At 35.9% G+C, this 22,181-nt stretch overlaps 3 protein-coding genes across 6 annotated transcripts; 2 read left to right on the forward strand and 1 right to left on the reverse strand.

Moving 5' to 3' along the window:
* The first annotated feature begins 352 nt into the window (after positions 1–352).
* Positions 353–7,437, forward strand: LOC124629541 (ATP-dependent RNA helicase me31b). Of its 2 annotated transcripts, none has more exons than XM_047162967.1 (8): positions 353–470; positions 900–1,126; positions 1,210–1,291; positions 3,268–3,474; positions 3,660–3,831; positions 3,914–4,064; positions 4,184–4,379; positions 4,472–7,437. In XM_047162967.1, the coding sequence occupies exons 2-8, from the start codon at positions 1,059–1,061 to the stop codon at positions 4,922–4,924; spliced, it is 1,329 nt and encodes a 442-aa protein (XP_047018923.1). In that variant the 5' UTR covers positions 353–470; positions 900–1,058; the 3' UTR covers positions 4,925–7,437. The 2 variants fall into 2 exon arrangements, with proteins under 2 accessions (XP_047018923.1, XP_047018925.1); XM_047162969.1 differs by lacking the exon at positions 353–470 and adding an exon at positions 723–745.
* A 2,381-nt stretch (positions 7,438–9,818) lies between these two features.
* LOC124629818 (E3 ubiquitin-protein ligase TRIM9) lies at positions 9,819–18,504 on the reverse strand. 2 transcript variants are annotated; one of them, XM_047163387.1, is made up of 10 exons: positions 17,635–18,504; positions 17,460–17,555; positions 17,125–17,358; positions 16,234–16,381; positions 16,114–16,140; positions 15,353–15,495; positions 14,128–14,266; positions 13,598–13,828; positions 13,056–13,228; positions 9,819–12,159 (listed from the first exon to the last, which is right to left on the reverse strand). In XM_047163387.1, the coding sequence occupies exons 1-10, from the start codon at positions 18,313–18,315 to the stop codon at positions 12,025–12,027; spliced, it is 2,007 nt and encodes a 668-aa protein (XP_047019343.1). In that variant the 5' UTR covers positions 18,316–18,504; the 3' UTR covers positions 9,819–12,024. The 2 variants fall into 2 exon arrangements, with proteins under 2 accessions (XP_047019343.1, XP_047019344.1); XM_047163388.1 differs by lacking the exon at positions 16,114–16,140.
* Positions 18,505–18,989: 485 nt separating this feature from the next.
* LOC124630085 lies at positions 18,990–21,237 on the forward strand. 2 transcript variants are annotated; one of them, XM_047163809.1, is made up of 3 exons: positions 18,990–19,252; positions 19,444–19,559; positions 19,660–21,237. In XM_047163809.1, exons 1-3 carry the CDS (start codon positions 19,183–19,185, stop codon positions 20,203–20,205), a joined length of 732 nt encoding a protein of 243 aa, XP_047019765.1. In that variant the 5' UTR covers positions 18,990–19,182; the 3' UTR covers positions 20,206–21,237. The 2 variants fall into 2 exon arrangements, with proteins under 2 accessions (XP_047019765.1, XP_047019767.1); XM_047163811.1 differs by having other exon boundaries at positions 18,994–19,252; positions 19,444–19,553.
* Positions 21,238–22,181: the final 944 nt, after the last annotated feature.

The raw sequence follows: 22,181 nt of genomic DNA on the forward strand, positions 1-22,181 counted from the left end.
ACTTTTAAACTGATACACTATTGCTTAAATCAAGTAACTGTTATTCATGTATTTGCACTTTTCTACTACTACTTACATCTTAGCCACATTTTAAATAGATAGATATTATGTACTATTAAATAGAGAGATATAATGTGATATTATGTATTTATAATTTGGAAAGCTTTGTGTAAAACGTAGCATATATCGATGCCCTTATGCTTGTTCCTTAGTGTCTACGATGTGGATAATGAACCAGTTGAAATAAAAGTTGTTGGTTCCCTTTTTTGTACTTTTCGCTTCCTTTATGGACATAAATGGTTGTTTCTTACAATACAGAATTTTCACCGATTTTAGGTGTGTCGTATGTTTATGTTTCAAAAATATATTTACTGTTGTAGCTTGGGATGAATTGGCAACACTGTTTTGGTTACATTGTGATGTCGTCGTCGAGTATCGAGTGTCGTCGTCTTTTGTAGAATTTTATCAAGGTAATGTTTATTTATGAATATTGCATGATTTTAATTTACTTTCCCCAGATAACGATTTAAATGAACTTATTTCTCAACCTTTATATTAATTACAGACCCTATTAACTACTTGTCATTTATATATTTCTTGGCGGCCATATTAAAATTTGAAGATAAAACTACGACTTTGTTTTATCCCTTGTAATCTTTCTAATCTTGCTGTGATCGCGTTTAAATACTTAATAATTTAGCATTAAATTTAATACTCTTTATCCTAGTGGCATTAGTTATAACAGGTATTTGTTTGCAACATAGATTTTGGTGTTTTGTAATTATTTGTACTTATTTTGGTGCTTGTTGACGCGTCTCGTAATCTCGTTTACCTATCTTGCTGTGGCGTACCTATCTATACTATATTGATAATTGACTATGGTCTATTTATTGTTTCAGATATCCCCGGACTAAGTTGGTGAACGTGATAAACTTCTAAATAGCTTATGTGTCGAAAAGTGACTTATCGTAAAATTTGTTTAGTGTCGGACTTGGACAAAGAATTGTGATTCTAAGTTTCTAATTTTAGTCGAGTCCCTAGTGGGATTATTTGGCAAAATGATGACCGAAAATAGAATTAGTTCAAGTAATCACGTCGGAAACAGTATGACCAGTCAGAATAAGGGGTTCGTATATTTCTTTGTTGCTGCTGTACTTACTAAAATCGTAAAGAATAATAATTTTAATAAAAATCGTTACTTTTTTTCAGTGATGTCGATAAAAGTATCGATGACATCGGTTGGAAATCAAAATTAAAAATACCCCCGAAAGACAGGAGAATAAAGACTAGTGTAAGTAAAACTCACTACCCTCACTTTTTTATTTGTCAGAAATTAAACCTATCTTTAGTCTAACAATTTTTTAACTGATACAGTTCTTCGTTAATATAACAACAGATGTTATTTATATTTTTTCCTTTTTTTATTTGATTTTTTTTTCACATATTTAAAGCATTGCGTAGTTTGAAGTAAAATAATTAACTTGAACTATTATACATGCATTTAAAATAGGTACTTTCGCCTTATGCTTATGGTGAGTGACCTGGCAGAGCATAACTGATACTTTAGTGAGGACACTTAACGATAATCAAACAATATCAATAATTTAAAATAATGAAGGGGTTTGCAAATAAAATGGCAAATATAGTTGAAGATTTAAAGGTGAACACTACATAATTTTTTTGTCTATTCAGTAACTTATCAATCTTTATTGATGTACATCACATTCATGGAGAACAAAATTACCAGCGGAGATATCATAACACAAAATATTCTAAGACCTAAGTGCACAAGTAATGTGAGTGTTTCAGGCAACGAGGACACTACTAGCTCTGCTCTTTATTATTTTCAAAATAAAATCACCAATAAATCAAGAGCAATCTTGTCACTCATTTATCTTTAACAGATTGGTTTTGATTTGACTAGGAACCTGAACACCTTTTTAGTTTTAGCAACAGATGATGCCTACTATACGTTAAAGGATGGCACCTAACCTACGTTCCTTTTGGAATCTCTGCTATCTTTCCTTCCTCCATTTGTCAGATTCAATTTTATGATTGATGATTTTATTCTTTAAACTCATAATTATATTACACTATCTGTTTTTGCCCAGCTTCATTCGCATCCCTTAGGATCTATTGACAGCAATAAGTTACTTGGGAATAGTGGTAGCTACCCAAAAAAGAAAGATTTTTTCAAATCAGCTCAGTATTAAATATACCTGTTTCCTATTACTATATCACTACATAGTATAAAACAAAGTCGCTTTTTCTGTCTCTATATAATATACATGTATGCTTAAATCTTTAAAACGACGCAACAGATTTTGATGTGTGATGCGATGTTTTTTTTAAATAAATAGAGTTATCGAAGATGAAGGTTAATATGTATAGCATCCATTAAATCCAACGCGATGCATGCACCCGGGGCGGGTGGCTAGTTAATAATAATAATAGAGGAAACATATTTGTTCCCTAAAGGCTCCAAAACTATTGTTGGAAAGCTACACTCTTTCTAAGTAAATGTAAACATAGCGGTTAACAGTAAAATACCAAGCTCTTAACATTGCCATAAATCTTAGCATTTACCATTTTTATTTGTGAAATTTAAACCAAATATGCATAGTGTTCATAAATATAACATAAAGGTACAGTAATCAGTTGTTTAAACTGCATTGTTTTTCAAAACACTGATAAACTTTCTACCAAGAGTTAGTTTTTTTTGGCAATTATCTGAAATTCAAATTTGGAATGTACTCTTATGCACCTCACTCCAACCCTTTAGTAAGACGCTAGTAACTCCCGTCAGTAAAAACCTATAAAATCAAATAGAATAGTCCTAAAATGAAATTTTTCTGAATGAAAAATATCTTTATACAATACATTGTTAAAATCTTTATTTTAACAATATCTTTATATTATATTAATATTTTCTGTTTTTTTTTTACAAAAGAGTTTTACAAATATTCATTCTTTATAAACAATTAATCTTTATGTAGTTCATTAAAAGTATGTTATCATTTTTGTTAATTTTTATTCCTCTTAAGCGGTATGTGTCACAGGGAAAAATTAGAACTGTCAGGGAACTCATCATAACGCGAAATCAATTTCATCTGCATCCACATTCCGAGGGCTACTTCAAGCATATAAAAGTAACTTTATATGTGTGTGAAAGTTTATGCATGTAGAAGGAACACATCCAGTTGAACAAAGTCCAAAGTAAAAAGTTGTAAGCCTCAATGAATAAAATTGAATCTTTTTGGATTAAAGGATGTAACAGACACAAGAGGTAATGAGTTTGAAGAGTTTTGCCTGAAACGTGAGCTGCTGATGGGCATTTTTGAGAAAGGATGGGAAAAACCTTCCCCCATTCAAGAGGCTTCTATTCCTATCGCACTCAGTGGTAAAGATGTCCTTGCAAGAGCTAAAAATGGAACTGGCAAAACTGGCGCTTATTGTATTCCAGTTTTAGAACAGGTTTGATACAATATTATTAACATTATTACTGTACATTTTTGTTTAAACTTTCATGATGATATTTTTGGATTCCCCTTCACTTCTTTATAAGTGACAAAACCCGTACATACTGATTTGATTTAAAGTCTATAAGCATGTTCTTAGATACAACTGGAATTACAAAACTTTTATTTGTCTATATTTAGGTGGATCCCAAAAAAGATGCTATTCAAGCTTTAATTGTGGTACCAACTAGGGAGTTAGCGCTCCAGACATCACAAATTTGCATTGAACTGGCAAAACACACAGATATTCGTGTAATGGTTACTACAGGAGGTACTAATCTCCGGGATGACATTATGCGTATATATCAAAATGGTAAAGACCCTGTTTTAATTCAATATTACTTGAATTGATATTGATAAGTTTTACATATTCATATATAATCGTTTTGTTTCAGTTCAAGTTATTATAGCTACGCCGGGTCGTATGATTGATCTCATGGATAAGCAAGTTGCCAAGATGGACCAGTGCAGGATGCTGGTTCTTGATGAGGCAGACAAACTTCTTTCTCAAGACTTCAAAGGAATGCTTGATATGGTTATTTCACGGTATGCTAACATGGTTATTACAATATGTGGTTTGCAAATAAAGCTTGTTGCTTGAGTAAATAATATTATTTCAAATCAAGTAATTTTTCATTTCAAGTAACAGATTTATAACTTCACAGATTACCCAAAGAACGCCAGATCTTGCTGTTCTCTGCTACCTTCCCACTGAGTGTGAAACAGTTCATGGAAAAACATTTAAGAGAGCCGTATGAGATTAATCTCATGGAGGAATTAACACTGAAAGGAGTTACGCAGTACTATGCATTTGTACAAGAGAGGCAGAAAGTGCATTGTTTAAATACACTTTTTTCAAAGGTAATTTTTATATTTTGTTGTATATTATTCTATAAAAATATTGTGTTGTGTATAAATATGAAATTAATAATAAAACTGTATCTCTGTTTCAGTTGCAAATAAACCAGTCTATAATATTCTGTAATTCCACTCAGCGTGTGGAGTTGCTCGCGAAGAAGATAACAGAGCTTGGTTATTGCTGTTACTACATTCATGCGCGCATGGCGCAGGCGCACCGCAATCGTGTGTTCCACGACTTCCGCGCGGGCCTCTGCCGCAACCTCGTGTGTTCTGACCTCTTCACTAGAGGTATCGACGTGCAAGCCGTCAACGTCGTCATCAATTTTGATTTCCCGCGTATGGCCGAGACCTACCTACATCGTATCGGCCGCTCGGGACGCTTCGGCCACTTGGGTATTGCCATCAATCTAATCACGTATGAAGACCGTTTCGCCCTGCACCGCATCGAGCAGGAGCTGGGCACGGAGATCAAGCCGATCCCGAAGGTGATCGACCCCGCGCTGTACGTGGCGCGTCCGGACGACGACGACTCGGCCGACAAGTAACGCCGTGCCGCCGCCGCACCGCCCGCGCGCTAGCGCCCCGCTACTAACTGGACTTGCTGACTGGTGAAAGGAACTACATAGTTTAAATCTTTAAAAACAAAAAACTTATTTGTAAAAAAGTGTAATGAATTTATTGTAACAAAATGTGAGTGTAAATAGTTTATCGTGAGTAAGACTTTGACCTGAATGGGTTACTTTTTTAAAGTGTAAATAAACCACACATCAGGACATAAACAAAAAGGTATCTTGTGTACTTTGTCCATATTGGATATTGTGTGCGAATTCCTACAATGTTAAAATATAAAAAATATTTATTTGAGCATCTGTGAGAGTCTACCTAGATTTGTCCATCATCTTACATAAATTGTGGTTGACTTTCTGCTGATATCACAAATACCTGCCCACACCATATATAAGTTTGAGCTAGCACCAGATTAATTTTCAATAAAAAAAACTTCAAATTCTGTGAGGTTGGGTAGGTATTAAGTCTAGCTCAAACAACATCTATTGTAAAATGAAGAAACATTTCAGTGTAAATCATGTTGTTTCTGACCGCTTGAAACAATGTTGGTCATCAAGCCGTAGTTGTAAAAAGGATGGTCATTATGATACATATCTTTTCAGACAAATTTAACTGATCATGAAAATCTGAGTAAAATCAAAATGAATATAAAAATTTCAGTTTAATTTTGGTCTATGTGAAGTATCATTTTGACTAACCCTTGCAGAATTGTGTTGTCATATTATATGATTCATTTTCAATTGTAGCGGTTTGTCACAGAGTTCAGTAATTTGCAATATAAAATAAGGCTGGAGGCATTCACTAAAAAGACAACTTATAATAGTCTTTTATTCTTATCCACAAAACATATTCTTTATTGGCAATAATAAATATGTGATAAAGTAATCCTGCTCATAAGTCCTCCAAGCTTTATCTGGTTAAGAAAATGTCTTGTTGCATAAAAACCTAACATTTGCCAGGAGCTGTGACATAAGTTGAGGAATGAACCATTCTGTTACGGCTTGCAGATATGGAACATTGCTCATACTTGGGGAAATAAATTTTGAGAGCTTCGTTTTGATAAACGAAACCACCATCTGCTCTCTGGGGATAAAAAAGATTCGGGATGTCAAGTGAAGAGTTAATTTGGTTAGCCAACTTACAGGAAGTATAGAGTACAATCAAAGTTTGTCGAATATTTTATATTTGGTCTACTAAATATATCTTTGTTTTGTTACTCGGTACAATCTCAAGTTTCCCTTATGTACATATGTCCTACTGTCAATTTACAATTTATTTCACAAGTATTTTTTAACATTTTAAATTGTCAAACAAATTAGCTGTTTGTAAGAAGATTAATTACAAACTTAAATTTGGACTGAAATTTCGGTGTTTCAGATTTTTTATATATACACTAAGCGTCAAGTATTATTTATTTTATTAGCCTGTTAGATTTGACCTATAAGAAAAGCATTGGTGCAAATGCAGGTTGTAACTTAAGGATAGACCAAGTTGACAATTGTTTTTGAAGATTGCTTTGCTGATTGACGATTGTATTTAGTATAAGGGTTGTTTTGGAACATGAAAGTTTGGATTTCAATTAATATTTGGTGGAAATTGCATTCAAATGTTGCGAGTCAGGGAAAATGATTTTGACAAAATATATCTGTGATAAAGGTTGATGATGGTTCCATGGTACACCCAGCAACACAGTGACTATATAATGTTTATAGCTATTAAAATATACAGAATAATTGGATGTAATGAGAAAATATAATCATCTGTGTTGCTGATCATGAGTAACAGGATTAAGATAGATTGTGCGTGTACCTTCTAACTATACATTTAATTATTTAGTCTTCCGATAATCTCGAAGTATGTGTAAATGTAACCGACCATTTAATGTTACGAAATGGCGCAGGTTAATAAAATAAAATGGCAATATTCCGAATAATACATTAACAAAACATGTAACGACGTTGATTCTGGGTTGCTGTATCGTCTGATAAGGATAACAGACTCAATACTCGGGAATAGCGTATTTTAATTAAAATTTGAAATAAAAAACAAATGAAAACAACGCTCTTAAGTGATAGTCAAGCTTATGCGCAGTATTTGATCTCTTATTTTCAGTTTATTATGCGCATAGCGATATGACAGACCAAGTAACCTCGTGTTGCTTTTACGCGTTTACGAATTATACTATTGATAATATGTACCTTTAATCAACGTTGCAGCTAATCCGACAGTAAGGGAAGTAATAATTATGATCTTAGCTACACCAGATTTTGAAACCCGAAATAGAAAGCATATCAGATAAGATTTTATATAGATGTTATAGTTTCAATAAATCATGCTCTTATACAAAATATGTGTCGAAATGTATACATTCTAGAGTGAACTATATTGGCAGTGGCATATTCTGTAATTTAATAATTGTTTATCTTGTTTTTATCTATTTCAGAAATATATTGTTGTTAAAAAACAGGCCAAAAATAAACTCTTCACGCCATTTTCTCTTTCATTTTATACATAACATTTTATTTTCCTGTACATTATTTGGGACATGTTTATATGCCATGGGAACTACTTCCCAGACCGGATAGATTCTATCCTATATTATATCTATAGAGTCCCCTAGAGTCCCCTGGAGATAGGCTACTTTCTATCGGATAGAAAGTATCTCCAGGGGACTCTATTCCAGATATCATCTCTATCGGTTAAGTCGTGGTCTGGGGTGAAAGCGGAACATACTCAACGTTGGCTTCCGTGAAAGGTCTCAACCGTTTTTATCCTCAATAAATGAGAATTTTCCAATTGGTTACCGCGTTCAAACAAAGTTCAACAGGCGATTGCTGTCCAGACCAAAATTCTCCGCTCTGATGGAATCTGGACCGGAGTTAGTTTACAAAATTATCCAATACATGCTCACAAATCCCTCACGTTTCAAAATTCCTGCTTAAGAGCATTGATATATGCTAATGACAGTTTGCGATGAACTGAAGGCACTAAACAAAAATCATTCCCTCGACGACCGTGTATTCCATGCAGAAAATCTACTAAGAGCTCTGCCTCACTAGGACGCCAATGGCGACGTCGCCGGCTACGTATCCAAGCAGTTAGTATTGAAATGTATGGAACTTAACTCACTTGGCGACGGTTTGGCAGCGTCGCCAAATTGGAAGCGTGGCCACGAGCTACAGTTCCCTACGTGGCATCTGGCTACTCTGGCAGCTTGGCGACGATGCCGCGGTTGCCACTATAATTTACGTGGTCAAGTGCACCTCCCTCACTGAGTCGCCAGTGTGGTCGCGGGTGAGCGTGCTATTTCTTCAGCGACGACGTAAACAATTGACTGCCGAGACGCCATGGCCACTCGAATTGGCGACCTTTGGATGCCAGAAGTGGCCAGACCTGAGCCGCTGGCGACGTCGCCATGGCGTCCCAGTGAGGCAGAGCTCTAAGAGGAAACCCTTTTTTGTTTGTTTGCACCTACCCTAAAGGATCCGTAACTACCGAACCGATATGAAAAATAATGGCTTATGTTTAACTTACCACCAAATATAGTAACAAATAGCAGACAAAAATAGTAAATGATCACCATAATGAAACTCGCATTTTAATGTAAAATTATAACCAAAGTTTTAACACTTTGCTATCCTATTTAAGTAAAATTACTCCAAGTAAATCATGAGTAGACCAAAAATAGTAAATGATCACCAAAATTAAACCAACATTTTAAAGAAAAATTATAACCAACGTTTTTAACCTTTTCACCGCCACCCCATATCGGTATTCCTATGCCCTGTACGCCAAGCCCGAAAATCTTAATTAAATATCTACTAAAAAATACATAAAAGTAATGATTTAATAGGTTTATTTTGTATTTTTCTGCGACCTGTTTTTTGTCGAGTATAGCCGTCGTTGGCGCACAGGGCACGCTTGCTCATGTCGGCTATAGCCGACATTGGCGTTCAAAAGGTTAAATTCTGCTATCCTATTTAAGCAAAATGAGTCCAAATAAATCATTGATATCCCAAAAGTAGTAAATGATCACCAAAATTATTGAATCGTGTCCGGGCGGGCGCAGCGTGGCGTTTGCGGTGCGGTGGGAGGGGATTGCAAGCCGGAGACATAACTTAATATGGCGTCATAATACTTTATTTGATAATAAGCCTACATTTTAGGGCAATCACAGTGATTTATTTAGGCAAAAATAATACATTAATTTGGTCGTCAAGATTTGGTGATCATAAACTAAATTTGGTGGTCGAATACAATTTAAAGTGGAGTCGTAACTAAAATAGGTGTTACTATTGTATTTTCAGACTTTATTTTTCTGGTGTTAAGTAGATATTTTTGCTTACAAAACTAAGGGTATCAAAGCATTTTATGGTGGTCATTATATTTATACCCAATTTAATTTTTTTCACTAGTGGTAAGATAGACTAGGTATTCCCGAGAACCACAAGTTCAGAGGGACATGGGTGAAACCGTAGGATTTTTTTTTTCCACTTATATTGATCACGAGATAATAATATGGTTAAAAAAACCCGCCGTTTTATATACACGTAAAATCGTTACAAGACTTCTAATACCTAAGTCAAAACACAGCTATGATTAGGTGTTCTATCATAATATTCCAGTTCATATCTGCCGGCTCCATCATCAGATCATTTCGACAGTACTTACTATATTATTGTATTTTCGTCAAAACTACATGTAGCCACCAGTTTTCATGACACTTATTATATAGTTACATACAGGTCGACCTAATTAAAAGCGTGTTTAAACTGCTCATTAGCGAACAAATGTGAATGTTTATTTATTTTTCATCAGTATCATTTTTTTTTGTATCAGGTTCTATTACTCAGCAGAAATAAAACTCATTAGGATGTGTAATAAAAGTATTTAATGAAAATCAGTCATAATTAAGTACATTATACAGTTCATGTAATTAAATCAGCAGTTTCAGTTAAATAACCGTTTTATTATTCTATGATTATTATTTACGTCGTAAATTGATATTTTAACCTGTTAATATTCGTATCATACAAACTGAATGTGAGGAAATTAAATATTTTACACGTTCTATTAGATATGTTGTTTCTCGTAGACGCCCGTGCTTTGCAATCGAACTTTGAATAAATATATATTTTTCATACAAGTTGAAATATTTATTTGCATCTAAGATGTAAAGTTAAATAAATAAAATTAAAAATAAGGACACTACCAAGCGCTTAGCAGCCAAACAAAAACCAAATAAAAAATATAACTCTGGGCAGTGTTAAGTTTAATAAATACTGTATTTAACTGGGATAGCCGTTGTGTATTTCAGTTTTTACCGTATCCTATCATCATCAGAAAAAATGAAACCTAATTAATTAGCCATTCTCATATACATGTTATCGCAGTTCTTCCTCTTTATACTAAACATAAAGCGATAGGGTGTTTTTCATCTGCGGCTTATATGTCCTATGTTAATTTAAAGACAGAGGGTGTTAATATGTCAGAATGGCATCTGATGTTCTGCAAATAATTTAATAATATAATATTTATACCTATTATTTACATTAAAAAAGAAATAATAATAGTACAATTTTGAACACATAGTTTATTATAGATTGGCAAATTCATTAGTGACACTCGGACTACGTGAGTTGTCGGGGGACATATTGAGATTGAGATCGTTCGACGGAAATGATCAGCGGATTATATAGTTTTTCGATATAATACAAACGACGTCTATTCCACAGAGATAGCGTTGACTGCGTTCAGCGCTTTTGACAGATTCCGCGCTTTTGAACATGTATATAAATGCATTTTTATGGCACATATCGATTGAATATAATTTTTGGTATTTTTTAAGTGGATTAATAACATCTTATTACTGCTATGGCTGCCTACCAACCGCAGACCATGACAGTGTCACTGACAAATTTGCTAAATTGAAGTGAAATATTGTTTTCACAGTAAAAGTAATCTAGGTAAATCAAATAAAAATAAAGCTGCCTTACGAAAAGCAAATGTTATCGGTTGGCGGACAATTCTGGTGGGTAATGGAATATTAGTTACACTTCAGGTCCCCTGATCTTATATGTATGTATAACTTTGTTAATCAGACATTAAATAAAATAAGAACACAAAAACTTTAAAACTTATAAATAGGGAATATTCATACTTAACTGCAATGTCATGTTTCCGCATGTTTTTTAATTATGTTACACATTAATTTGTTCATAGTTCATGACTAATAAAAGGTTCATATTCAAGAGATCAAATTGTGGTTAATAAGTACAAGTTCATTATTTTCTTATTATGAAGTATTTTATACACATACTTCATTTATGGACACAATCTTAGCGTTATATGGCATTCAGTTTCGAGAAAAGGCAATCAAGAAAGCAAAATCTCACACAATCAAATTTCTATACCTATCTAAAGACATTAAAATATATTATGTTAGTTTTAAACGCCTCTTACTTCTATGGGGGCCATTACAAAATATTTATATAATGACAATAGATGTAAATTCGTTATTCTATTGCGTATTGTAAGTTACGTAGTTTCGTAAACCAAAACGGCACAAACAATATACTGTGTAAAAAAATTAAGTTAAATTAGATAATCATCTCTATGTTATAAAAATAATGTGCGTAAATTAAGTTTGTCGACGTTATAAACTGTACTTGCTGATCACAAAGGAAGTCACCACTGCGGACTAATAAATAAAGGCGGCGCTAGTCTCTCGATAACAGTAAGTATAACTGGGTTTAGTTATTTATATACCCTACCAAACAAACATGTTACGTAGTCGCCTCGGGCGGTATATAAGTCTAATTGTACGAGGAAACGGACTTAGTTCATATTGTCCAATATTATTTGTATTATCTTAGAGAGCCACCGACTTGCCTATTCGTTACTGAGCTGCTAATTTGATGTCATTTTAAGACATTCATCAAGAATAATAACTTTTTTAAACGTGTCGTTGTCACTCGGTGGCTCTTTACGTATGTAGATTTTAGAGCACTTCGGCAAACCTCGGACAACCTCGTTTTTGTTCGGGTGAGGGGAGGTTTCGGCTAGTAACTCGTGTCGCTCATTCGATGGCGAGCTGCGACATCAGCAGTTCTGGAGGCGGCGTGAGTCCGGGCTGAAGCGTGACGGCGACACCGCGGTTCAACGACACTGCTGGGTAGAACGCGCCGCGAAGCCCCGTGAACGCTATATCACCCTGTGAAAGAACACGATAGAATAAGTGTGTATTTCGCAAACATTTAGAACATTACTGCCACTAATGCTCCTATTCAAACTACGTCACCTTTAGAAAGATATGGTAGCCTGGACTATTATTATGGTTAAACACGTAATATAAATATGTATGTAGATATTTTCACCAGGTATTCCCGGTGTCATGACGGAGTTGAAAACTAGCTTCTTTCGAAGTAGCAGTAGCATAGTACAGTACAGTAATAGCGCAGTAGTAGTAGAAGCGTCGTAGAAGTAGCGTAGTAGTAGTAGCGTAGCGGCGTAGTAGCAGTAGCGTAGCGGCTTAAGCTTGGGTTTCCTAGGAAAGCGGTGCCGCCATATAGCGGCCGTAATATTACGGACGCAAATAGACGGTCGTCTTTACGGTGATGACATGTGGAAAGTTCCACGGCCGTTTTAACACACCGTCATAAACTTTTTATTAGTTGTATTATACTTACTAACCTGTTTTATTTAATATTTCTCAAATTTCACGACACCAATTCTGTTTTAGTTACTTTTTCTATAATCTTTACTTTTTATATTATTTATTGCTTCGTGGTTACGAACGAAATCTATTAAAATTTCGTCTTCCTCGCTGCTCCAAGAGTTGGAACTCATTTTTTACATTATTCCGAAAAAAAAAAAACACAAATACGGATTAAAAACGTTCACCAAACCATCTGACACCGACAAGACGGCCGTCATGCAAATGCCGGCACCGCTTTTTGAAGTTACGGTGTCAGTTACCGCTCTCTAGGAAACCGCCCCATTTCGTTTACATAGACAACGTTCTAGTGACGTCATTGACCGCTGTATTACGGCCGCTATATGACTGCACCGCTTTCTTAAGAAACCAAAGCTTTAGTAGTGTATGTGTACCTGGGGACGGTCGTCGACGGTGAAGCGCAGCGTGCCGCGCGCGAGGTCGAGCAGCACGCCGACGCTGGCGCCGCGCGCGATGCCGCCCGCCGCGCGCCCGCCGTGCGCGCCGCCGTGCACGAACCACGAGCGCGCCCCGTCGATGTACATCGCCCAGCCCAGCGCGTCGCTGCCTGCACACAGAACGCAGCATTTATACAATCCCAGCGAACAATAAAGAGGACAGTTTGGGTGATAGACAGGTCCGACTTTCCTAGAGTTGTTTAATATATTGAATGATTATTTTAGTTGTTCATCATTATTAAAACGTGCTGTACTCAAATATGTTGTGAAGACTATGTGTTGGAGGTTAATTGCGTTTACAAAACTTTTATCAGCAATATAACTGCAAGCTATTGTTCGATTTATTGACGAAACCTATTTTACATCTTCGAAGTCCACCAGTTGGCGATACGGTGGTTGCAGCTATCCAATAACATTCTGCACGGTGCCCTTTATGTGTGAAACCTTAAAACTCCTAAATTTTCCTATAGATAACTTACCTAACATCTTATCCCTAGCAACATCAGCTCTAGCAATTCCAAAAGCAGGATCAGCATCACCGTCATAGCGGTCGATGCGTAGTCGCCAGTAGTGCAGGCCGCGGGCTAGAGGCTGATCGGCGAGAGCGACTCGCGGCTGCCAGCCTGTTGCTGCCGCGCTCAGGCCTCCCGCGCCGAGCGTCACGCCTCCCTCTGCGTCCGCGCACCGAGCGTCCCATGTGAACCACGCCACTGTTAGAAAGAAATGGAATTCGAGAATTTATTCCTTTGTGAAGTAATTTATAGAAGTGGTGCTGAAAGCGACCTCAACGTCGAGTCGCCCTCAATGGACGTTAATGCTTGACACACGACGCGACGTTGAAGTCACCGCTCGTGGGCTAGTGGCCATGATGTAAACAATAATACTTTTACAAACTGGCAAAAACTGTGGATAGGCAGTATGGTAATGTCATGTCCTTTGATGAAGAAGCCCTTCCATGAATCCTTCTTGCTTAGATATTAAGACAGTTAAGAAAGTCTCTCAAGTATACCTGGAGAAGTTTGTAGTCCAATGACTTCACTGTAAGGTCCCTCGCCGGCGCCATTGAATGCCTTCACTCGAGCGCTGTACAGCGACGCATAGTGCAGTCCATCTATTGTGCAAACAGTTTCCCGACCGCAATACACTTCCTAAAAACAAACCCAATTACTCGTTTATTTTTATATTTTTATCAATATAACAAGACACTTGTTATCTTTATTGTTAATTTTTTTAAACAAAACATTCTTAAATACGTCAGAAAAGAATTATCTTACTAAATGATAAACATTTCGGTAAACAATGATAGCACACTAACTAGTAAATGTTGTTGTACAATATGGTGCGATAGCTTATCTATAAAAGTAGGTAGGTATGGGACAAGGCCAAATTAGCTTATGCTAGAAAATATTATGATATCATTATACTCACTAACCCCCTTGATTATTAATAATCACGGAGTAAAGTAAATCTAAGGCAAAGCCGATGAAATTGTATGGTTATTTCTTGGTGTAACTTTAATCTGTGTTATTAGTAAGAGGTTAACATTCAAGGTTTGTAATACTTAACAGAACCTCAAAGTAAATTGTGCGTCTGGTATGTTGGCTTGTGATATATGAATGTAACCGTTACTCAATTTGGTTATGAATTGTTAACATTTAATTCCAACCACAATAATGCTATGCTGACCATTGTTTAAACAATGGCCAGTGTGAAACATGGAAGCTTGATTTAATTAAGGATGCATGACTCCCTAGCGTCAATTGAATGGTTCATGTATTTGGTGGCAATAATGAATGTGAATTCTCATATACCTACATCATGTTCTATTAAGTTATTTAGTATTGTAATAATAGGATTAGACAATTGCTAGTACACTGAACTATGTATTATTGTTTTCCTGACTTTACATACACAATCGAGAGTAGTTTTCGTCAAATGAGTTTTGAAGTTGGCCATTTGACGACTACTGTGATTCTTATGGCCGTTTCAAATAATTTATTGTTATTCTATGATCTAACTGTTAATTTGCTTACTAGAGAGAAACAGAATTTTGACATTAGTACAATATAAGTAATGTCAAATTTCTATCTTGCTGTGCAGGTCAATTACTGTGTAATTTGTAAGGAAACATTCCTATTTGTAAGTAACCTGTCGAATTAGATTAAGTTATCTGTAAGGACAAAGTAACTTTGTCATGTGATAAATAAATAAAATCTTTGGTATAAATGTCTCACCCGGAATGGTCCGCCGAGCCCGTCGTCGAGCTCGAGCACGTACCCGCGCACGGCGTGCGGCTGCGCGGGCGCGCGCCACGCCAGCGTGCACGAGCAGCCGCGCGCCGCGCACGCCTCCACCGCCATCTCCGGCGCACCCGGCGCTGTGCACCATAATATACAGTGTTATAACATTGACAAAGATCTCGTGGCTAAAAGTGCGTCTACATGGTGCAAGTAGCTTGCGCATATTGAGGCACACGCGCAGGTTACATGCATTTTAAAAACGTGCGGATCTAACGACTCGCGCATGTACCAAAGCAAAATAACTATCCGGTATACCTGTTGCGTGCGCGCGGGACACTTGCGCATGTTAACTAGCACCAGCTACATGCACCGTGTAGACGCACCCTTCGTCAAAGGCACGCGTTTCTATCGATCATAAGCCTAAGCAACGCTTGTCATGAGTTCTTCCGTGTCTCGGAAGACATGATAAACTGGCCTGGCTGTCATTTGAACATCTTTGGCAGTCGATACGAGTCAGAATCCAAAAAGTCTGCCAATCAGCCTTACTAAGGGGTATTGAGTTACAAGGTAACTGATTCGAGTAGGTCAGATCGGCAGTCACTCCTTGGAAGCCGACTCCAACATAGTAGGGAAAAGTTAGAAAATGCATTTATCCTCTGTGTTAGGCTTGCTAGTATCTAGAATAGGAATACAATACCTGTTGTTTACGACTAACATTCTAGATTTTCATGCAAATAATACTATAGTTTGTTTACCTGATGTCGCCATAAGACATTCAGCTGCTGTATATCCAATGTAAGCAAAACAATAGAAAGAAATATGATTACTAATCATTCTTCTAGAATAGGCAAAAGGTTCGTTGTTATTATTCTTACGTATGCATTCCACGAAGTTCATACTGCGGACGGTACGTAATACCGGCTCGACGTCGAGCGTGAGCGCGGGCGCCGCGGGCGGGGAGTCCAGCGACGAACATAGATTGGACGCAGTTTCTTGAGCACGCGCCGTCAATATGCTGCCCACCTGACAAAATAATCAATTGTTTAAGGATGTACTGATGTACTTTTGAACAAACACCAGGCTCTAGCTAGTTATATTTATCTATGGAATTCAAACATGGTGATATGATCCCTGTTTGGATAACACTTCTACCTTTACATCACATTGAGGACTGTCATGGATTTGTTTACATTGCTGCAGAAAGCTTGACTTATTGATAGCAGACACCTGGAGAAACAATCTATGACTGATAATAATACTTTTATTTATTATAATAGTTGTGATTCTTATTGAAGGATTCACCATTCTGTTACATTGATTATGATGATGTATCAATAATTATTGCTGCCATATTATAACATATATTTTTCTATAATGCAATAACTATTATGAATGAATAGGTATAGATTCTAGATAAACCGTAAACACTTAACTAAGCTATTTATATGGAACAGTTTAACATAGAAGATAAGCTTTATCAGTGTTATAGTACATAATACTGTTTGCTGATAGCGGTACACATTAGAATCAGGTCAATCTAATATTACATGATTAATATTGTGATGCAACAGGGATCATTTAGATTCACCAATATTATAAAGTAGGTCTTTATTTGATAGTTTAAATGGTAATGGACCTATATATGCCATACATGGCAACTCAAGAAGAAAGGACTTTTTTTACTAAGTATAAACTATGGTATCCCTAATGCTATAAAGCTTATCCAAAATTAAAAGGGATATCAGTAAATAGTTTTAATTTCTTACTTGTAGAAAAGCTGCATGATCAGATTCTTTTAAAGCCTCAATAGAGAAGTGTAGCAGAGCTGTTGCTTCTCTCAGTTTCTGAGCAGCATGTGATGTAAGTGAGCGCATGTTGGTTATGGCTTGAGACCTTGTGTTGCGAGCTGCTCTGATCAACTCATCTCGTCTCCTCTCTATGGCACGGGTTACTTCAGCACAAGTTTGATCTATTTGTTTCTCTAATTCTTCACATGATTCCTAGGGTTGAAAGCATAAAGGGATTATAGATGACATGTAATTTTATTGTAATAGTTAGGAGAGATATCATTGTAAAGAGTGCAAATTAATAAAGTACTTACATTAATTTTATCACCTGTTCCTTTAACTATTTGAATATACTCTGTCATGGCTTTGGCTTGTTCAGATAGATGTTGCAGTGATTGTGATAATTCAGTCTGTAATTAAGAATACAGTTTTTATTAGCATATTCTGGATTAGCATTAAAAAATAATATAAAGTGTAGTAAAGTTATACCTTATGAGCTCTGGCAGCAATTGACAATGCTTGTGTTTCATGGGTGGAGTGTCTCTCAGCTAGGCAGCGCTGACAGATTGGTACCAGGCAAGTGTTGCAGTAGAGGACGGGGGGCGAGCCGTGATCAGCGCATGTGGTTCCCAGCGGCCGCAGCTCGTGCTGCGCCAGTGGGCCGCGAGTGGGGTGCCAGGCGTCGCGGCAACCGGCGCAGTACCTCACCGAGCACTGCTCGCACCGCACCACGGCCGCACGCCTCTCACCCTCGCACATCTGACATGCCTCCTCAGCCGGCGGCGCTCCCGTGACACCCCCAAACCGCTCAACAATAGTTCGCATAACGCGAAACGGTGGAAGACCCTCAGCCCCATTATCGTCTAGGTAAACTAACTTACTGCAGGATGGGCATGTTATTGAAAACGCTGCGCTCGAATACGCGGGCGCAGCCGGAGTTCCTGCGTAACTATTAGGCCTTGATCCACATACTACTCCACTGTCAGTTTCGCTAGACACCGAGGCTTTGTCCGCTTCTTGATAATCGTTAGAGGCTGCTGGATTATCTCCTTCATGAATGTGGGTTTGTAAATTTACCGCACAAACTCTACAAAGTGCATGCCCGCAAGGTAATAAGACTGGTTCCCTGTAGAATTCTTTACAAACAAAACATCTTATCTCTTCTTCCATTTTGTTCTAATTGGAGTTAAGCTTAAACCCACTTTGACAATAAATTTAATTACAATTCACATATTCTTGTTTAATACAAAACATTGTTTAACTTATTTGTATGCATGTTATTGAAAAATAAATAAAATTAATAAAAAAAATAACGCAACATGCATTGCATTTCATTTGCAACACTACACCACAGATAAGATACATAACTTTTTTATTTAGCTGGCTGACCATAGAGAAAAGAAATATCTAGAGATGTACCCGTGCCAACCCGTACTACTAACCATCCTCATCCTTCTGTCTTAATCCTAATTTTATTTAAGTTACTATTTATTACAGCGTATTTTTACCTAACATAACTATTTCTTTTTGTAAAAATCATTGACTTATCGTAGCGCTCTAGGTCTCGGCGCAGACTACATGTTTCATGAATGCCTAAAAACGCTCTTACGACGCAAGTTAAATCGTAGTCTAGGGCGAGGCTATATAATATGTTTTAAGTGACATATTTATTGTGATATACTATGAGTATTTACTATGAGTATTTTGAATGTAAATTAGATTTTTTTATGTATTTAGGGTATGGTCTTAGAAAAGGTTAGGTAGCTATGATAGGGTTAAATTCCTGTCTAACACAATTGATGCCAACATTGACATGTTGAAAACAAAATAACACAAACATGTCAAACTCATGTCATATGTCAAAAGTAAAAATTTGTACAGTTTGTAAATAGGAAGATAATTGATTGCAGGAGTTGTGGTTATCAACTATCGATGTTTTTATCCTTTTGTTATGTGCTTTTGAATAATTATATACTATATTGGAATGTAGATTTAGTGAAATAATATCTTATTTGTGTAAAATAAATAAATTCAAAAATGGAGCCCGCGCTTTCCTCTGACGATAGTTGTGATTCCGAAATGAAGATAATGAAGAATGAATTGATCGGTAAAGCAGAAGTTCTATTGTATTTACAGATTATTTATTTTAATCAAATTCATGTTAGGAGTAAATCTACTACCTATATTATTTCAAGAATCGATTCAAAACTGCATTTTATTGTAACTTTGTTTGTTAGGTTGCTTCGTAATTTAAGTTTAATCTCACGATTTACGAGCCTATTTTATCTGTTTTCATAGAATTTGGATTGGAGGAAGACAATCTCAGCAAAGAAGAAATGACTGACCTTTTGAAAGCTTTGAAGAATTCAAAATCGACAGAACAAGAAGATGAAGTAGCACGAGACAAAGTAAATGTTAGATGAGTTTAATGTCTTATTACTTAATTTCCATAAAGTATTTATAAAACATAAAATACCACTTCATGAAAAAATAAAACATTTTTACATGTTCCAGGTTGAGAATACTGATTGTCCTTCCCCAAAAAAAAATATGAAAAGGAGGTATTTAAATGTAAGAGACAGACGTTTGCCATGGAGCTTGTTACCCACCACTATAACACCAGCTGAGAAGGCTCGGACGCTAGCTGTGTATATCAAACTTATGTCTCTGAACAGCTACCACCAGGCTAGACAGTCTGCTAACTTTGCTGCCTGGCCACCACCGTTACAGATTGTGGAAGAGACCACAAGAGTACAACCTGTGAGGTCAACAAGAAGTGGCCGCTCTGTGCCTGTCTATGCTGATTTTGATGATGACTCCTCAGACCTAGACTTTGTTGTCACTAAATCTAAGAAGAGAAAGGTATCTACTAGTGATCATAATGGAAGTGATGGCATATATACCAACAAAGTTTTGAGTCTAAAAAGAAAACCATCCAAGGATGAGAACAATAGGCCAGTGAAGGAACCTAAACTGAATACAGACAATAAATTAGAGGTTGTATCTTCAGTAGTTCCTGTAAAGCCTAAGAAAGATCTTTTTACTATAATTGAAGACTGAAAACCTCCTGTTCCAATATTTGGTACTTTAGAAACTTTTGAATGTTATTTGAAGGAACTGCAAAATGTGCTTTCATTCTTTGAGATGTCTGTCATATATTATAATCCAAATGTATGGAATTAAAATTATGAATGGATGTCAGAAAACAAAACTTTGATCTGTAGTCAAAGACTTATAGATTTTGTATATAACATAGTATATAGTGTATTGTAATCAGAGATATAGATACTAAATGCTCTTTGATGCATGAGAAAGAAGTATTGTATTTTTTTTGTAAAGGTGAAAACCAAGCATGTTAAAAATTATTTTTACTATACCTGGGGCCTTAAGAAGAATGCTTCAACTGTTAGCAGGGAATACAAAAATTAAATGGTTTCTTGTTATTTTACCTAATTTAACATTAGATGTGATAATATACCTCAAAGTAATTTTTCATGTCCTTATTTAAAAATTCTTACAATTCAAATATAATCCAAAGTACTACTATATTTTGCATTAAAAAGTTTATTGGATTGCATTTATTAGCTGACTATTATATTTAACTTACAGAGTTAATATTAAATATAAAAATAATGAATACATAAAAATACTCTGAGCTGTATTAATACCACTACTACTGTTAGCTTATGTAAATTATTTAAAAAATCATTTTATATTTACATTTTCTTCTACCAGCCTAAGTATACTCCTTAGAAAATGTGCTTTGAAAGTATTATATAACTTATGGCTCTCCAGGAAGATTCTTATAAGATAAAGAAAGTATATAAATGCTTAAATATATTCAAATTATGTTTATATGGCTGTTTGGTTACGGCTTATAAAACTTGTGTAGTGGTGCCTGAATAAATATGAATAATACCTACTCAAATGGAGCATAGATACATAATTTGGAGCTTTCCTTGTGACTGGTAATAGTCAGTTACTAATATAAGATATTCCATGTAAGGTGCCTGAGATTGCAGCTAATAGCTCCCCTCGTGGATAGCACTAAGTCATTTATCTACATAGAAATAATAAATAATATGGATTCTCTTATGTATTTTCGAATTTCCTCCATACCTCTCTCATTTCAATTTATTTATTTATGAAATTTCAAATTAGGCTGATATGTACAAAAAATCAAGTAAAAGTTTCTGAGTTTTTATTTTAATTTACAACAATCTCTTAAATCAATATGTCTCTTACTTAATAAATAGGTACATATTGAAGTAACAGTAGGTATAAGTATAGATTTAATAAAACAAACCTATCTTTTTGCGATTTTGAATTAATAAAAATAAATTCTAATTAATACTTACATGCTGAAAACACTAAATACTAATCTTTTTAGGGTTCCGTAGCCAAAATGGCAAAAACGGAACCCTTATAGTTTCGTCATGTCCGTCTGTCCGTCTGTCCGTCTGTCCGTCTGTCACAGCCGATTTACTCGGAAACTATAAGTACTACAGTGATGAAATTTGATGGGAATATGTGTTGTATGAACCGCTACAAAAATATGACACTAAATAGTAAAAAAAAGAATTGGGGGTGGGGCCCCCCATACATGTAACTGAGGGATGAAATTTTTTTTTTCGATGTACATACCCGTGTGGGGTATCAATGGAAAGGTCTTTTAAAATGATATAAAGTTTTCTAAAAAACATTTTTCTTAAAGTGAACGGTTTTTGAGATATCAGCTCTCAAAGTCGTAAAAAGTATGTCCCCCCCCCTCTATTTTTATAACTACGGGGTATAAAATTCTAAAAAAAATAGAGGTGATGCATGCTAATTAACTCTTTCAACGATTTTTGGTTTGATCAAAGTATCTCTTATAGTTTTTGAGATAGGTTGATTTAACTGTAATTTACGGAACCCTTCGTGCACGAGTCCGACTCGCACTTGGCCGGTTTTTTTAAGTCTAAAATGAGCAAATATTTTTTAACTAGCTTCTGCCAGCGGTTTCACCCGCATCCCGTGGAAACCTCTGCACGAACCCG

Source organism: Helicoverpa zea, chromosome 4, assembly GCF_022581195.2.
Source record: "Helicoverpa zea isolate HzStark_Cry1AcR chromosome 4, ilHelZeax1.1, whole genome shotgun sequence".
Taxonomy (NCBI): Eukaryota; Metazoa; Arthropoda; class Insecta; order Lepidoptera; family Noctuidae; genus Helicoverpa; species Helicoverpa zea.

Bases quoted from the DNA above. Each gene is read 5' to 3' on its own strand.
- LOC124629541 (XM_047162967.1), top strand. From the start codon at position 1,059: ATGATGACCGAAAATAGAATTAGTTCAAGTAATCACGTCGGAAACAGT. The intron at 1,127-1,209 runs GTTCGTATATTT...ACTTTTTTTCAG, and splicing joins ATGACCAGTCAGAATAAGGG to TGATGTCGATAAAAGTATCG. The intron at 4,380-4,471 runs GTAATTTTTATA...TCTCTGTTTCAG, and splicing joins TAAATACACTTTTTTCAAAG to TTGCAAATAAACCAGTCTAT.
- LOC124629818 (XM_047163387.1), bottom strand. From the start codon at position 18,315: ATGGAAGAAGAGATAAGATGTTTTGTTTGTAAAGAATTCTACAGGGAA. The intron at 17,359-17,459 runs GTAAGTACTTTA...TTTCAACCCTAG, and splicing joins GAACAGGTGATAAAATTAAT to GAATCATGTGAAGAATTAGA. The intron at 12,160-13,055 runs GTACACATACAC...GTTCTTTCACAG, and splicing joins CCGTCGACGACCGTCCCCAG to GGTGATATAGCGTTCACGGG.
- LOC124630085 (XM_047163809.1), top strand. From the start codon at position 19,183: ATGGAGCCCGCGCTTTCCTCTGACGATAGTTGTGATTCCGAAATGAAG. The intron at 19,253-19,443 runs GTAAAGCAGAAG...CTGTTTTCATAG, and splicing joins AATGAAGAATGAATTGATCG to AATTTGGATTGGAGGAAGAC. The intron at 19,560-19,659 runs GTTAGATGAGTT...TACATGTTCCAG, and splicing joins TAGCACGAGACAAAGTAAAT to GTTGAGAATACTGATTGTCC.